Source organism: Leptodactylus fuscus, chromosome 4, assembly GCF_031893055.1.
Source record: "Leptodactylus fuscus isolate aLepFus1 chromosome 4, aLepFus1.hap2, whole genome shotgun sequence".
Taxonomy (NCBI): Eukaryota; Metazoa; Chordata; class Amphibia; order Anura; family Leptodactylidae; genus Leptodactylus; species Leptodactylus fuscus.
The window spans coordinates 208,140,409-208,158,954 of record NC_134268.1 but is presented as its reverse complement, the minus strand read 5'-3'; the positions used below and the strand labels follow the sequence as shown (position 1 = coordinate 208,158,954).

Below are 18,546 nucleotides of genomic sequence, written 5' to 3'. Positions count from 1 at the left end.
TGGCAAGAGGAGTTTGGCCTAGTTTACTATTACAGTTTCTTAAAATTGGAAGAATATGCAAATCTGTCTCCCAAGATGTAAACAGGGAGACAGTACCTCTGTTATGCTGCCCTCTATGGGAAGCACCCTGAACATCATGCCCGACTTTCCCAGAAGTCTTCACTGCATAATGCGGGGTTATAACCAAATCAGTTTCTCTGATTTGTTAGAAGTGAGAGGCTGAGAGACCAGATTATGGGGATAATGTCACTCCTTAAAGAGAGACAACCTATTAGGTGTGTGGAGACTTATACAGCCATAGTTGCTCCTGTTGGTATATACATATATGCAACAGATATAGACTTATTGTGTTATACTGTGTTGGAGGAACTTACAGCTTCCGGACATTAGATGGCGATGTTATTATTGTTATGTGCTGAATACATGTAATGATATGCTATGGAGACTTGTCTGTATGTCACATTGCTGCATCTTTCTATGGTTAGTTCTTTCCAGTGTGTTCCTTGTTGCATTGCTATGTAGACATGCTGATGATGTTACCTCATGTTCTGAAAAGTAAACTGAAGATTAACCCATATAATCTACTCTGAAGCTTTCTTCTGCGACTGCACTCTGCAACAGCTCCACTGCAAGGGAACATGGGAGGAATATGCAAATCTGTCTCCCAAGATGTAAACAGGGAGACAATGCCTCTGTTATGCTGCCCTCTATGGGAAGCACCCTGAACATCATGCCCGACTTTCTTAAAATTGCATTTTATGTCACTCTTGGCCATGTTTAATTTTGTTTTAGATGGCTAAATAAGTTCTTTAAAGGGAATCTTGCTGAAAATGCTTTTCGGTGGGCAGGCATCATGTTATAGAGCAGGAGGAGCTGAGCAGATCAATGTGTAGTTTTGTGAGAAAGGATTAAGTGTAACTTGTCATAAATTATTGGGCTCCTCCTGCTATATAACATGCTGACTGCAGATTAGATGACATTGTCAATGTGATGGGTTCCCTATAAATAAAGCAGCACATTCCCATGACTGAGCCACATACAAGATGATAGAACTAATTTTCCTGGTATGAGATTTGCAATGAGTTACAGTGATTTTGTATTCTGGATATAATTTTTACACATTGTAATGATTTGGAAAGGATGTATAAAATTATAATTCTTTCAGACTGGAAATACATACAAGTGGATTGATAACTGGAGAGTTCAATACAATAGATGGGCCGCTGGGGAGCCAAGAACGGGCACCTCCTGCATATATGTGGATACGGATGGAAAATGGAAGACATCGTCCTGTAATGAGAGGTATTCTTCTATCTGCAAACACACAAGTGGTAAGATGATCACTGTCTAAATGAAGTCTAGGTATCATTTCATGTATCATATATAGGTCAAACATTCTGACCTGATCATTTTTCCAATATATCTTCATAGAGGTTGGAGCTATGTTTTATTCTAGTTCACTGCGGCCACCACTAGTGCTGCTTAAGGCTGAGACCCAATGTTGTAGAAACAGTTTTTTTTTTTTTTTTTGTTGCAGATATTGCTGTGGTTTTTTGAGACAAAGCCAAGAAAGGAATCCTCCCCAAGTACCTTTTTGTCAGTTCTGTGACAGCTAGGACTTCAAAAGAAAAGGATCTAGGGTTTCTGATATCTTACAGCCTCTAATTGAATACACAGTACAGCCAGGCAGCAGAGACAGCAAGTAGGATTTTCAGTTGCATAGCTAGTGGTAAAATTAGTAGGTTGCTCAGCTGTATAGCTAGAGATATAACCAGTAGGATTATCGGCTGTATAGCTAGAGGTATAACCAGTAGGATGCAGGGCTGTATAACTAGAAGTATAAGCAGTAGGATGCAGGGCTGTATAGCTAAAGGTATAACCAATAGGATGCAGGGCTGTATAGCTAAAGGAATAACCAGTAGGATGCTCAGCAGTATAGCTAGAGGTATAATCAGTAGGATGTGCGACTTTATAGCTAAGGGTATAGGATACTGGGATGTATAGCTAGAGGTATAACTAGCAGGGTGCTCAACTGTATAGCTAGAGATATAACCAGTAGGATGCTCAACTGCAAAGTCAGAGGTATAACCAGTATACTTCTCAGCAGTATTATTAGAGGTATAACCAGTAGGATGCTCAGCTGTATAGCTAGAGATATAACCAGTACCATGTTCATCTGTATAGAGATATTATGAGAAGGGAGAGAAATTGTAATTCTGCTATAGAGCCCTACTGAGACCACATCTGAAAAATTTTGTCTAGATCTGGAGACACCACCTACAAAAGACATTAATATATGTTAGCTAACAAAGATGTGTTAGCCAAGACTTCAGAAGAAGGATCTAGGGGTTCTGATATCAGACTTCTATAATATGATTGTACAGTGCAGCCAGGCAGCAGAGAAAACAAGCAGGATGCTCAGCTGTATAGCTAGAATTAGAACCAGTAGAATGCTCAACAGTATAGCTAGAAGTATAACCAGTAGGATACTCGACTGTTTAGCTAGGGCTATAATCAGTAGGCTACTCAGCTGTATAGTTAGAGGTATAGCCAGGTGGATACTAGGTGGAATAGCTAGAGGTATATTCAATAGGATGCTCAGCTGTATAGCTAGGGCTATAATCAGTAGACTACTCTGCTGTATAGTTAGAGATATATCCAGTAGGATGCTCAGCTACATAGCTAGAGGTATAACCTATAACCGGTAGACTGTTCAGTAGTATAGCTATACAGTAATTTGGAAGGGCTCACGTTAAGGGCCAGAAAAGTGAATTTTTGAAGGTCTTACCACATCACACACACACACACACACACACACACACAATGACAGTTCAGGGTGGGGACTGTTGGATTTCCCATTGTCTATTCCATCTGTGGTTGTCATGGGCAACGTGATTTAAAGGGGTGTTTGGTAATGTTTCTTTAGCTTAAAATTTGGGTTTCTGTCCATCCAATTGGGGAGGAAAGAAGGTTTCCAGGTATTTTTCCACTTTCATATAGGGATTTTTGAGTGTGGAAAGTGTGTAGTTGTTAGGCTGTGATGGTGGGGTAATACAGGGACTTGGGCATGTTAGATGCCCCCAGACATGTTTCCCCTGCTGTCCCAGTTGCATTGAAGAGGTGTTGTCATCATTTCCTGAGGTGTCATAGTGGACTTGGTGACCCTCCTGAGTCAAATTTTGGGTTCCCCTGAAATGAACGTTTTTTCCCCATAGACTATAATGGGTTCGATATTCTTTCGAATAGTCGAATATTGAGGGGCTATTAGAAACGAACAACAAATATCGAATATTTCACTGTTTGCTCATCTCTAGTATAGACAGTATAATAGCAAGATTAGATTATACACATTTACTTGTAGTCTGTTACCACGAAGACACATCGGCCTGTATAGGAGCTGTATATAAACAATCTATAGACAATAGGAAAATTATTTTCACAGTTTCATTTTAAATGCGTTGGGATGATTAAGCATATGGATATATGGGTATCTGTTATACCTAATCTATTATATCTGACTGTACAGCTATTTTGTCTTCTAACTTTTGGTCTTAAAGTTCTCCCTCCCACTGACCCACCTGAAACACCCGGAACCTGCCCAAACGTAACTTCAAAGGCCTGGATTTCCTTCCGTAACCATTGTTATATTTTTGAATCATCTTCCTCCACTTGGTGGCACAAGGCAACCTTAAGATGTCTTGAGTATGGTAAGTTTCACGAATACATTATAGTAAAAATTTAATTTTTAGGATCTGTGACTGGCGCACTGACTATAACTATATGGTGGGCATTTTGATCAATGAAGAGAGAAGAATTAAAATTGATGATTTTGGTTTGATTTTTATCTAAATAATCTACCATAAAATAAAGTATTCTCAAAGGTGGATTATGGTGTTGGGCATTCTGAAGGCATTGGCCCTGAAAGGGTTAGACATTTATTGTTTATAAAAAAGCATCAGATCATTGACTATGTTGTGCCGTTACCTAGAGGAATGGATTTCAAGTAGGGTTGAGCCGATCTTGAGATTTCAGGATCGATTTTAAAATCCAATTTCTGATCATTTTCCGTTCGAACCCGATCCCAATCCCAATTCCGATCCTAATGTAAGTCATTGGGATTTTTTTATTGATCGAAAATCAGATTTTAAAAAATGATCCTGTTCACTACTCAGCGTAGAGTCCAAAAATGTTGTACTCCACGCTGTGTGGTGATTAAAAAAATCCGCTGACAACTTAGTGCCCCCCCCACTTACCTGCACAGAACCACTGCCGCCTCCTCTCCCGGTGTGTACGCCACTCCCTCCCGGGGCTCCAGGCGCCCCCGCCTCCCTAGGCTGGTGTAACTGATGCTGGGAGAAGGTGGGGCTTGTTGTGGCTAAGGAGAGTGTAGGCGGGTACAGGGCGGGGAGACGTGAGTGCATCACTCATGTCTCCCCTCCCAGTACCCGCCCACACTTTCCTAAGTCACAAGCCTTCTTCCTAGGTCTGTAACACTAACCTGGGAGCTAGGGGCGCGCACGGACTGAGAAGAACGGGGAGTGATAGCTGATCTGTGTAGGTAAGTGGACAATTCTTTTTCCTCTCTGCTGTGCCATATACTGGACTCTGCTACATCTGCATTACTGTACATTGACTTGTCTATCTACTCTTCTGCTTCGTCCCTGTATTCACAGCTCTGTTACATCTGAGATCTACATCTGAGATGTAGATCTCAGATGTAGCAGAGCTGAGTATATGGTAAAGCAGGGACGAAGCAGAAGAGTAGATAAACAAGTCAATGCACAGTAATGCAGATGTAGCAGAGTCCAGTATACTCTTCTGTTTCCTCCCATGCTATGCCATAGGAATGGATGGATGCAGTCGGCGCGCAGGAGGTTAAGCGGCCGGACGCCAGCATAGGCTGTGTGCCGACTGCATCCATTCATTCCTATGGGAGCGTGCTATTCGAAACGGCAGTTTTGAATAGTACTCGCTCATCTCTAGTAACTAACATTGTTAGCTTTTCCCACAATCCTTGGCCAGTAGCAAAGCATTGTGGGAAATAACCTCCAACCTCGATCTCACTTAAAAAGATCGGGATTGGAATTCCGATCGCGATCGTGAAATTTACTCGATTGCCGATCAGAATCCGATCCCAATCGCTCAACCCTAATTCCAAGCTAACAGAATTATTCACTATGACAATTTTCTAGGTGGCAGTTTAACTTCCATTGAAGATTCCACTGAATTGGATTTCCTCCTCCGACATACTGAGCTACTCAGCGACCAGCAAAAAACATTTTGGATCGGACTTTACAAGAATGAGAACGGTATAGTATCAGAACTCTGGGATACATTCACATGACCACTGAAAAACATGGCTGTGAAAAATGGATAAACAGTCCATATTTTTCACCGCCGTTTTGCATTGTGGGAAAGTTAGCTCGGTAGCAGCAGTGGTGTGGACCCAAACAGTAAAGACGGGGACACAAAATATACAGCAAACTGATTTATTTAGAAAAAAACAGGAAAATAAATAAACCTTGACTTCAGGCACAAAATGAACAAAACAAAATACAGCTTTAACTTCAGACATAAAAAAAATTAAAACCTGCTCGTCTGAGTCACTAACTAGACAGAAGGTTAACCTAACTACACATGTGGCTTACTTCCATCCACATGAACAAAACAGGAGCAATATTGTCTCACCGGACTCAGGATTGCAGGACAGAACCACACACCTCCTTTCACCTCATGGAACTGCACACAATGCAGGAACCGCAGCCTTTCTCTGGTCCAACAATGAGCCAAGGATCTAGACCTGGAGATCTCCAGATCTCCCTGCACCACACATATGTCAGAAACCTGGGGCTGATATATTTGGACTCCAGCACTCTGCCTGTCGTCTTCTCACAACATGAGTAAAGATGAAAGAACTTCTTAATTCGTTTAGTATGGGGGTTGGGTGGCTCAGATTTTTTGGATCAAAAAATTTCAGTATGAACCTTAAACTGATAAAAAATAGTGTATAATATTGGTTAGGTTCTGGAAGCCCGGACAATTTCTAACTCTCTAAGGCAAACATAGCCAAAGTTATATCAAAGTGAATGTGACATGTAGGTCCATGGAAAAATGAATGAGAAGAAGAGAATCCAAACTCAGACTATAAAAAACTTTAAAAGGCTCCATAAATTACCCTTCTTTGGCCACATCAGGCCGGGCATATAGCTCATGCTCTGTCGGCCATCTTTACTTTGTGCCTGAAGAGACTAACTGCACTTGCTGCTGGGGTTATTCCGGCAGCACTTTATTGCTGCGAGACGTCCCGTGGGGCCTTAGCCTGAATCACCTTATTTAACCCACATGGTGGATGATATAAAATATTACCTGCTATGCCAAAATATTATAAAATTAACCTCTTCAGTACCAGACCAATTTGTGGTTCAGGACCAGACATATTTTCAGGTTTTTTGTATGTGCAGTTTTGAGGGCTATAACAATGTTATCATTTTTGTTATTCAACAAATTTCTGCGTCTTTTTTTTTTTTTCGGTGACACATAGGGCTTTATTTTTATGCCATTTTTTCACTTTTTTCATTTTTTTTTATTTAATAGCACAAAGTGCTACTAAAAATCTTTACAAAACAATTTTTTCTCTACGTTACGATAATTTTTAATTTTCATGGTGTCATTGTGTCCCCATGAGGTCATAGTTGACCTTCGGGGACATCTGATCACTTTTTTGTGGGGGATGCTGATTTCCCCTGCAACTGGGGCTGGTACATTTAGCCCCAGTTACAGAAGGAATACAGCCTTGTGCCCATAACTACAAAGCTGATCTGGGTCGTATAAGACCCAGCAGATCTAACAGACTCTGATCTCAGCAGATCATGTGACCACTGAGTCAGAGTGCAGCCACATTATGGCAGCGCCCATAGCTGTGTATACAGAACTCATTCAGCACTGCGTACACTGCGATTGGGAAGGCAGGGACAGTAACAAACCTTACCTGCCTTCTCTAGGTTAGCTCTGGTGGTTACAGCCGGCTCCATGTTGATTGGACATACCAGTACATCCTTGAAGATCTAGACAACCACTCTGAAGACATAAAAACTAGAGATGAGCGAGTAGTATGCGATCGAGTAGTTATTCGATCGAATACTACGGTATTTGAAATACTCGTACTCGATCGAGTACCACTCGCTATTCGAATGTAAAAGTTCGATGCAGAACCAACATTGATTGGCCGAATGCTATACAGTCGGCCAATCAACGCTGGTTCTTCTCCTGCCTTTAGAAGTCTTCTCTGTGTAGCTTCCCCGCGGCGTCTTCCGGCTCTTCATTCACTCTGCCAGGCATCGGGCCTGGGCAGAGCTGACTGTGCATGTCTGCTTGTAGTGCGGACATGCACAGTCGGCTCTGCCCAGGCCCGATGTCTGGCAGAGTGAATTCAGAGCGGGAAGATGCTACGGGGACGCTGCACGGAGAAGACTTCTCGGAGGATCCAGCCCGACCCTCACTCGTGGACTTGGTAAGTATAATTTGATCGAACGTTGCCTACCCCTGAAACGAGCATTTTCCCCCCATAGACTATAATAGGGTTCGATATTCGATTCGAGTAGTCTAATATTGAGGGGCTACTCGAAACTAATATCGAACCTCGAACATTTTACCGTTTGCTCATCTCTAATAAAAACCCAATGGGAAGTGCTTAACATGCTTTTCATACTGCTCAGCAATGAGAGGTGTGAAATTTGTAATGTATAAAAAAAAAAGTTACATGTAACCCAAAATGGTGCCAGTGACAAATGCAACTAAGGCAACGGTCATGCTAGCAACTGTGTGACCATTTGAGCGGAAACCAGGCGGACCTTATTATAATCTATGACATTCGAGGGTTTCTGCGGGTAGCTGTTTTTTAATCGGATTTGGTTTCGGTTTTTCATGTCCCCAAGCGGACCTGAGAACGGAAACCCCAACACTAGTGTGAACATAAGACTGACCCCCACAATCACAGGATTCAAGAAGGCCTTGAAGACTCCCCTATTCAGGAAGGCCTACAACCTCCAATAACACTATCACCGCACTGCCATCTGTACAGTCTCCCCCTCTCCTTCTGTCTCTACCCCCTTCCCTCATAGATTGTAAGCCCTCACGGGCAGGGTCCTCTACCCCACTGTGCCAGTCAGTCATTGTTAGTATTATATCTACTTGTATATTCTGTGTATTGTATGTAACCCCCAAGTGTAAAGCACCATGGAATTAATATAATAATGTAAAGCACCATGGAATTAATGGTGCTATATAAATAAATAAATAAATTAATAATAAACCTAGAATAATCCTGCAAGCATACAGAAAAAAAAACCTAAAACCATAATATATCAATGACAAAAATAGCAGATGCCACGAGGAGGCCCAGATGAAGTAATGCAAGGTGAGTGCAAATGTTTTTTTTTTATTTTTGCTACCTCCCCTGAATGTCAAATTATTATATTATGAGAACTAAATTCCAAATGTTTATGTTCATTAAAAATTGAACAATTTGGAATATTAAGTTTGAATCCGATTAGTTGCAAATCAACTCAACTATCTCAAGAACCGAGCCACCATTTTTCGGCTGTTTTGCCTGCATAAACAATGTGATTGTAAAGTGATCAAAGAAATAGACAAATCTCAAATAGTATAACTAAAAAGCACAAATGGCTTTGCAAAAGAAGAGAGAAGAGGCCTCATGTATCCCCATATACAGAAATATAAAAAAGTTATGGGAGTGAGAATACGGCGACTCCAAGAATATGTTTATTTTTTAATTGTACCGACCCATGGAATAGAAGTAGAGCTGAGCGAGTAGTATTCGATCGAGTAGGTATTCGCTCGAATACTACGATATTCGAAATACTCGTACTCGATCGAGTACTACTAGCTGTTTGAAGTTAAGATTCGATGCAGAACCAGCGTTGATTGTCAGAATGCTATACATTCTGCCAATCAATGCTAGTTCTTCTCTTACCTTTAGAAGTCTTCTCCCTGCGCAGCTTCCCCGCGGCGTCTTCCGGCTCTTCATTCACTCTGCTTAGGCATCGGGCCTGGGCAGAGCCGACTGCACATGTCTGCGCTACAAGAAAATGGCCGCTTACACTGTAAGGCCCGATGCCTAGCAGAGTGAATTCAAGGCCGGAAGAGGACGCGGGGACGCTGCGCAGGGAGAAGAATCCAGCCCGACCCTCACTCATGGACTTGGCAAGTAGAATTTGATTGAATGTTGCCTACCCCTGAAACGAGCATTTCCCCCCATAGACTATAATGGGGTTCGAAACCCGTTCGAACAGTGTGCGGCTGTTCGAATCGGATTTCGAACTTCGAACATTTTAGTGTTCACTCATCTCTAAATAGAAGTGACGCGTCATTTTGGCTGCACAATGACCCTGTAAAAATAAATCTGTAACAGTGTTGCAGTTTTTCTCCAATTCCCCCATTTTGAATTTTTTTCCAGCTTCCCAGTCAATGGTACAGTATAATAAATAGCACCATTACAAGTACGATTTGTCCAGCAAACCTTAAGCCCTCCTATAGCTCTGAGCATGAAAAAACATAGAGTTATGGCTTTTGGAAGTCGGGAAGACAAAAATGAAAATAAAAAAATCCCTGCGGTTAACAATACATTGCATATTATAACGTATTGTGCAAAACATTTTACTTTCTTACGAAGGAAATCTTTGTGTTTGTAGACAATTGGCTTTGGTTAGACAAAACGCCCGTGGACTTTGTAAACTGGAACAATAAGGAAGACAGAGAAGAAAGAACGAGTTATGAGGATAGGCGTATACAACGGAACTTTTTCAAATTCTCTGAAGAAGAATCTTCTAAGTGTGTGACGATGGATGCCAAGAATGGAGTGTGGAGAACTGTACTGTGCAGTGTAAGCAGAGGGTACATATGTAAGGCCGTAAAAAGTAAGTCATCATAAACCTGTGTCTATTATTTGTTAAGGTAAAAATAATCAAAAATCACACAGGATTATCACCGGCATTTGGATCATTGTTATTGTTGGGATATGGGAATAGGTTCCTAGCTGGAATGGCAAAGATTCCAGATGTGTTGGAATGAGTGAATTAATGGATGCAAAGAGATGGGTTGGTGGAGGTGGGGAAAAATGATCTCTAATGATATAACTGTATTTCTACAAGCAGTCTGGATGAAAACTTGATTAAAAAGTTGTGGTTGCTGATATTTTAACCCTTTCACTGTCAAGGGTCTCTGGAAATTTTGCACCTCCAGTAGCCAGAGCAATTTTCACAGTTTTGAGATGGACAAATCAAACCTAAATTGCAACATTAAAAAATCATCCAACCCCCCCATACTTATATATTTTCTTAAAGTAGACACCTGCAGTATTGTCAGAATGCCACTTGGTACTGTATGCAAACAAGCACCTTCATGCAATTTTGATTTAAAGTGAATGTTTTATGAAAAAATGCAAATAAATGTATATTAGTTGTTAAAAGAGGAAACTAAACAATAAATTATATGCACCAAACCTCCTAAAAATAAGAGTTCAACATGTGCACTGTTCATACATATCACTATGGCCTACACCCGCATGCACGTGTCTTCAGAAAATCACCAGAACTGGAAGGAACAAAAATCTGCTTTGAAGCTGGAAATGTTAAAAATGATCATAGTATAAAATGTAGGGATTACACACCGTGAAAAGCAAGTGAACCCCTAAACCCTATATATTTTTTGAAAGTAGACAACCTGAAGATTACATATGTTTAATGGGTCATCAACAGCCACATCCACCTTCATGCAACTTTGTGACAAACGCAAAACATTTTTTGAAAAAACGCACTAAAACACATATTTTCACCTAAAACTCATGTTCAATCTCAGATTCATATCCTACTAATATTATAAATGTGAAAGTTTGTGTGTTTGGATGTTTGGATGTTTGTGAGTTTGGATGTTTGTTCCTCAATCACGCTAAAACGCCTGGACGGAGTTGCGTGCAATTTTCCACAAACATAGTTTTCCCTCAGGATTGAGTCACAGGCTACTTTTGGTGCCACTAAACAACATGGCTTCCTAGCAGGAGACTCACAAAAGCAGGACTCCTAGCCCCAGCTATAGACTCACACACACTGCCTGGCATTTCCTGCCTCAACCTGCCTGCACACTCCTTACTGTCACCTCAGGAGTAGCCCTCACTCTACTCACTCACATTTACATATAGCTTTCCACTATACATACACAATACAACACATCACATTGTAATTACATGTATCTCCTATCACTGCTATATACAGTACCTGATACATATATACTCCTGTACACAGGCTGTATATACTATATATTACATGTATCACCTATCACTGCTATATACAGTGCCTGATACATATATACTCCTGTACACAGGCTGTATATACTATATATTACATGTATCACCTATCACTGCTATATACAGTACCTGATACATATATACTCCTGTACACAGGCTGTATATACTATATATTACATGTATCTCCTATCACTGCTATATACAGTACCTGATACATATATACTCCTGTACACAGGCTGTATAACATATCACATTGTCTGTATCACAACATACACAATATAACACATCAAATCACATTTGCTAGCCCACCAAACTTTTTAAAGCACTTTTACAGTTTCACACGTCTGTGTCCGCCCAATACTCAACTCACCGCAGACGAAGTCGCGGGTAAAAGCTAGTACAAAATACATTTAAAATAATAGCTTATGGTGTAGACAATGTGTGTGTGTATATGTGTGTGTGTGTGTGTGTGTGTGTGTGTATATATATATATATATATATATATATATATATCATCAACTACAACAAGAGCTCAGACTCTCAAAAACACTAATACAGAAGATAGGCAGGATTTTGCTGTTATTCACTAATAACTTTTTTGATATTGCACAGCATACCATATATAAAAACACAACTTAATGTTTCATATATACAACTACCTTCAAGCAACTTTGCAGCAAACAGAGATTGCAAGCAAAAATTCAAATTTGCCACCAAAGTGCCGGCTCAAGCAATCCCTTTCTGCAAACAAAATGTACTTCCCAAAAAACTGCAATATGTGAGGAGTTCATACATACCACACATGTATATATTTACATGGGTGGGTGTTAAAGCAATGCCAAAGTCGCAGAAATGCACCAACTCATTTTGTGCATGCAAATTAAATAAGACTTTACATAAAAATATTATTTTCTATGGTGTAGGGTATGGGGCCCATGGCCAGATGGAGATGGCTAGGGCCCTGGACCACCAGGATAGCGGTTGGGGAAAAACTAGTTCCCTGACATACATACATATGTTACTGTTAATGGAGAGGGATCTAGTGATCACTTGGGCCCATTTACATTAGATGCCAGGCCAACGTAGGTGCGGGGAGGCCCTCACTGCTGTGGCCTGTGATTGGGTGTTACGGAATTTCCAGTTGAGAAATTCCCCAGTGCTACTGCTGAAACCTGAGAGGCAGAGAAAGACAGAGACTTTGAGTCCTAAACTCGACTCAGCACCTGTCCTTAACTACTTGCCTCACTGTCCTAATGTCAGGGACAACTGGACAACAGTCCCTTCTTTAGATAAGTGTACACAGAACAGGAAAAGACAATACAACACAAAAGAGTCAGCAAGCCGAGGTCAAACCAGAGAGACAAACAGTACCAAATCGAAATCCAAAAGAGAAGTCACAGGAAAAGACAAAGGTCAGAAGTCAGTAAATACAATATAATACAATAGCAAAGAGAAACACTTAGCAAGGACAGAGTCACAATAGCCAGCAAACATGTGTGGGCTAAGGACCTGTTTATAGACTTGATTGGTAGAGAGAGAGGCTATCAATCACAAAGCACACAACAGTTACCCTAACAGTGCCAACACAAAATGACCACAGTCCAGGAGCAGTATTCATGAGCGGAAAAACCTCCTTCACTGTACAGAGGATGGCGTAGAAGTTCAAACGTGTGTGGATATAACAACAGGCTTCAAATGGCAACTTTCTAGTTCTGAAATTGACTGAAAATCTCCCCCCTAGTATCCTCCAGTAATATATGCAAAGCAAACAAGTATGGCTAAAGTTACATGTTCTGTCCTCTTACATGTTCTCTTAGTGTGCTGTCTGAGATACAACATAAAACTTCTCTGAATTCCAAATAGACAGACTGTTCTTCCATAGTCTAACTATTTATTGGTCAACAGGATGTAGATATGGTAAAAAAGGTACATACCTCCCAACCATCCCAGATTCAGTCGGGCAGTCCTGGATTCTGGGTCCTGTCCTGATGTCCCAGTCAGTGAGAGGTATGTCCCGGTCTCAACTCATCTGCTTCTGGAGGATGCAGATGAGTTGAATACATTGGTGAAGGAGGAGAGATCTGCAGACATCTGCTGCCTCACCAGTCTGTGCTCCTTGTGTGCTCTGGCTCTAGGAGATGTAAGTGTGGTGTCATGTCATCACTCACATAGCGCGTACAGCTACCTGAAGACCCCAGAAGAAGAGACAGCAGACCAAGCAGCAAGTGTCACCCCATCCACTGTGTACCAGGGCAGAGAAGGGGTAAACTCAGCCATGAGAATAATGCCGCCGTCTACTAGCAAGTATTGCTATATGTATACCACATTCATAGACAAGTCTCACTCCATTTGAATGTCCATTTTCAGATATTTTAAGTCTGGCTCCACAAAATTGCCATTTGCATAAAGCCTCTGCCCCTGTGAGTTATATTCAGGACGTAAACCCATAGAGATGCGTAGTATTCAGTAGTATCATAGTATTTCAGTGTTAATATTCTAGTTTTGTAATAAGACAAAATTAAGTGAATGAAAAAGGAGCAATCAAAATCCCATCAATATTTGGTGTGACCATTGTCCCTGGAAGAGGAGACCTGGAAGTGATGATACGGCCCCCACAGATATAGCCCTGATCTCAACATCATCCAGTCTGTCTAGGGTTATATGAAGAGACAGACAGACTGGAGCAAGCCTACATCCACAGAAGATTTGTGCTTAGTAGGGTTGAGTGATCAGGATCTGAAAAGATCAAATCCCGATAGGTGATCGAGCAAATTTCACGATCGCGATAGGGATTGGCTGGAAAACTATCGGAAATCGGATTTTGAAATTTCAAGATCGTCTCAACCCTAAAAGTGACTTTTCCAATAGAGAAGCATTGACTAGGGTTGAGCCAGCGCCGCACCTCCCATGAGGCGACCTGAAGCAACCGCTTCAGGCGGCGCTATGCCAGGGCCTCGGGGAGGGCGGCATTTTTGCTTACCTAAGCCAGTCCAGGACAAGCTGTCCTGGACTGGCTTAGCGTCACCGAGCGGTGGATTGGGGAGGCCCCGTGGACGCAGCGCTGCTCCAGCGGCCTCGCCTCACGCTCAGGCAGAGAGCAGGTCTTCTCCATGCCTGCTCTCTGCCTGCTAACGCCGCTCCGCCACGCCCCCTTCGCTCCGCCCCCTTCGCTCCGCCCCCTCCTCCGGGGGGAGGGGGGGCGCTTTCTATCGTCCGCCTCGGGCGGCAGAAAAGGTCGGTTCACCCCTGGGTTGAGCAATCGGGATCTGGAAATATCAGATCCCGATCGGCAAGCGAGCAAATTTCACGATCGGGATCGGCTGGAAAATCATTGGAAATCCGATTTTAAAATCGATCCTGAAATCTCAAGATCGGCTCAACCCCAGTGCTTAGTTCTCCAAGATGGCGGAGGGAACAACCTCCCTGCTGAGAGCCATGATACCGTCACTAACATACAATCATACAAATGATGAAACACAATGAAATACAAAACCATCTCATTTCTACATATAAAATACATAAAAATCTGATTTCTAACCTGTTGTCTGATGTGTTTTCAGCTCCGCTGCCCCCAGAGAAGCTACTAGAGACCCCAGGTACAGTATAACTTATCCCCCGCTAATATCTGGGATATTATAAAGAACATTATAAGGGGTTTCTGGGCTTCGGTGGGATTTTTATACCTACAGATTAGCTCGGTCTGGATTGAATGGGGATAATAATACTGCAAATCCATGTCAGAAATCAGAGCGTAAGCCATGGAATTCTGCCATATAGCCAGTAATGTATAAATGGTGGATTTTCTATAGATATGTGAGCATGGCCTAAAGCTACAATCACATGACAGTAATTCATGGCTGTTTTTTTTTTTTTTTTTTTTTTTTTAAAGATGTCACACAACAGAATTAAATTACTTTGCCAGTCAGGACGTCAAAATATAGATCCTTCATACACTGCAATGTATGAGATATCCATAAGTATGGGGGCCCCTTGGGTGCAAGACTTTAGAAAATGAAGGTTTTGCACCTCGGTCGTCTGACTGTAGCCTCAGTATGTGATGTAATAGAGGGATGTGATGACAGTAGTGACCAGAAGTGACCAGAAGTGACCGACTACTGACAGTGATTATTACTCATTTACTGTCACCTCTGTCTGTAGGATTTGTCACTGTAATGACTTTCTAATCCATATTTGCCTTTACAGAAGAAAGGTCCTCACATGGCCTGACCACTGCTGTAGTTGTTCTTAGTATTCTGGTCATTGCTGGAGTCGCCGCTGGAGTCGTCTTCATATATAGGAGAAAACGGAACATGTCACAACCAGAAAGTGATGTCACCAACAGAATATACATGGACAGGAGCTGTGCAGATATCACACATGATGAAGCCATCTTAGTGGACAACATTGGCCAAAATGATCTCTGAAATGATGGATTTATAATAAAACCAGCCATATCTGTACAATAATGTCTGGTCTGTAACAAGATCATGGACAATTTCCATCTACAAGGGTTAAATAACACTGGTGCACTATGTGATGTACGGGGGATTCAGAAGCTCTGGTTTCTTTCCCAAAAGCAGTCTTTATTGCAGCAGACAAGCTCACAGGTACAGGTAGTGCTGCTCAGTAGCTCAGCATGTCAAAACAAACAAATGAAAATAAAGACCTACACCTGTCCGGCGGCTTACTAAACGAGTTCTTCCCTCACTAACCAGGGGGTCAGCCTACTGCTGACCTCCTAACAAAACAGTTTTTACAAGTAAACAAGGGGTACACATACCCGGCACTTTAACAGCGTCCTTTTTGGCAGAGCTTTCTCAGGCTGGTTGACTGTGTCAGTCTTTCAGTCTCGCTCCTCTCTCTCACTAACCAGCACACCTGTGCTACATACAGGGCTCTGCTGGTCTGTTTCCAAGCCTGGAATGGATTGTCCTGCAGGACTAGCCCGAACTTTACTCCAGTCCGGGACCTACAAGCTAAACACCTGTGCATACTGCAACAGTCTTGGGGAAAAATAGTGGTTCTCCCACACTATACCTCTCTTCACTTCACAACTGTTACTAAATAAACATCAGAGATAGTTGAGATAAAGGGGTTTCCAGGGTTTTGGATTTTATGGCCTACCCTATCTGACAGCTGGCCCCCGCACCGATCAGCTGTACAGGACTGCTTCTGACACCCTTACTATACACAACATGGGGCTGTGCCCTGTACAATGACTGGGTGTCATCACTGTAGCTCAGCACCCATTAATGGCATCTGGCCACTATACACGGCATGGAGCCAACTGCTTCCAGTCTCCAGTTGTGTATACAGTGGTATAAATACGGGGTATCAGCAGCCACTGCCACAGGGCCCAGGACATTAGGGGTTCAATGGGCCATGATTTTTATTTTTTGGAGTAACCCCAGCAGATAACGGGCCGTATTTACTCACTGATCCTCCCTTATGCTCATAGTGGTCTTCACTATGGCCTGCAAACCCTTCAAACACTGCTGACATTATAGCTATGAATAAGATGGAACAAACACCAAAACCTACAACAAAATTGGCCTAAAAAAGACTCATATACAGATCTTAATAAAATATTATCATATTTATTAATTATTAAAATGTAATTCAGCAGAGAGGCTGATACACAGCCAACATAGAAGACAAATGACACCAGGAGAACAAAAAGGTAACAAGTGTAATAAATAGCTCAGAATATATAGAGAAATACACAAAACCAGATAACAGTACTAGATGGAACTGGAAATAAAGTAACTCTCAAGAATGGCTCAGAATGATGCTAAGTAGGAATATGTCTATCTCTCAATAATAAAAAGACCAAAAATCAGCCATAAATATTGGAAAGTGAGTAATAAATGCTGCACATATAAGCGGAAGGTCCAGACAATGAATCGTCACATGTCACATTATTCCTACTAGAGGGGACAAGATCAGTCACATAACAAGCCTAAATCCTATACCTGTAACCATGATGTATGTAAACCAAGATTGATCAATCACAAACCAGGGGTCCCGGAGCCGCCTCAATGTATTTCGCTGGTAATTAGGCTTCCTCAGGAGGCATGAAATACACACACACAATACTACCCTTATATACTCACTTAATACATTGGTGAGTCAGCATCATAGAGCGCGCAAAACTCTGCGATGCCGGCACGAGAGCCAGCCCGCGCATGTGCACACAGCCGGCAGCGTCATAGACATGCCGGTCATGTGAACGCAGAGGCACATGACCGGGTCTCGCGAGGGCAGCGCGTGAGCGCCGCAAGTCTCTCGCGTGAGTATGGAATGCCATGGCGACCATAGTCGCATGACGATTTTTGTAAACAGAGCAAGTGGCAGAAAAGAAAATAGTATATAACAAACAACCATGGATACATAAAAATAGCCTAATTAACATGTGACCAAGACAAATTGAAAAAACAGTGAAATTAAAACTGATATTAATCTGATTAAGACAGGCGATGACAAAAAGAATAAGAAATGAAAAGTGATCAAAAAGTGAGAAGAATAAATAATTGCATAAAACAAGCATCAATAATGAGACAATTACAATGAGTGAAAGTGACAACAATAGAAAGTGAAAAAATACAAAATAAATAATAAATAGTAAATAATAAAAATAAAAAGGAAAATAACATCAAAAATATATAATTAATAATAAAAATAAAACTGTAATGAGAAGTGAAATACTAGTGCACACATTAAAAATATAGTATCCATGATTTTAGTTACAAAAATAAAAATATATAATTTTTTTTATATACATAGAATTTCTCAAGTGCTAAATTCCAAAACAAATATTCTTTGCCAGCTTTTCTCCGAAAGAAGAGGCACTAGATTCTTCAATGCAACATGTTATCAAATATACATCCCCCTCGAAGGCTGAAAAAGTATACAGAGACAAATATATATATATATATATATATATATATATATATATATATATATATATATACACAAAAACACAGAACAATCACTGAATCACGGCTGAAAAGAAATAAAATGAACATTTAATAGAAAGTGTTAAAATAAATTACCAGGGACATCCCTTACAAAAAGGGTCCAAAATTTACCGCCTCATTGAGACCATGTGGAGACACTGTGTTAAGAGTAAGATTTTCCTAACATCACCCCCTCTAGAGCCCAATTGGACATGATCAATGCCCCGAACTTTCAGGCCATTGGGGTTACAGTTATGAAACTCCCTAAAA

General features: G+C 41.3%; 1 protein-coding gene across 1 annotated transcript in view; it reads left to right on the top strand.

Moving 5' to 3' along the window:
• LOC142201186 (macrophage mannose receptor 1-like) overlaps positions 1-15,744 on the top strand; it is a 59,276-nt gene extending 43,532 nt beyond the window's left edge. The window contains exons 25-30 of the mRNA XM_075272014.1: positions 1,166-1,331; positions 3,558-3,707; positions 5,193-5,309; positions 9,711-9,935; positions 14,881-14,916; positions 15,524-15,744. Of these exons, the coding sequence (XP_075128115.1) occupies positions 1,166-1,331; positions 3,558-3,707; positions 5,193-5,309; positions 9,711-9,935; positions 14,881-14,916; positions 15,524-15,744 (915 nt within the window). The remainder of the gene's footprint in view (positions 1-1,165; positions 1,332-3,557; positions 3,708-5,192; positions 5,310-9,710; positions 9,936-14,880; positions 14,917-15,523) is intronic.
• Positions 15,745-18,546: the final 2,802 nt, after the last annotated feature.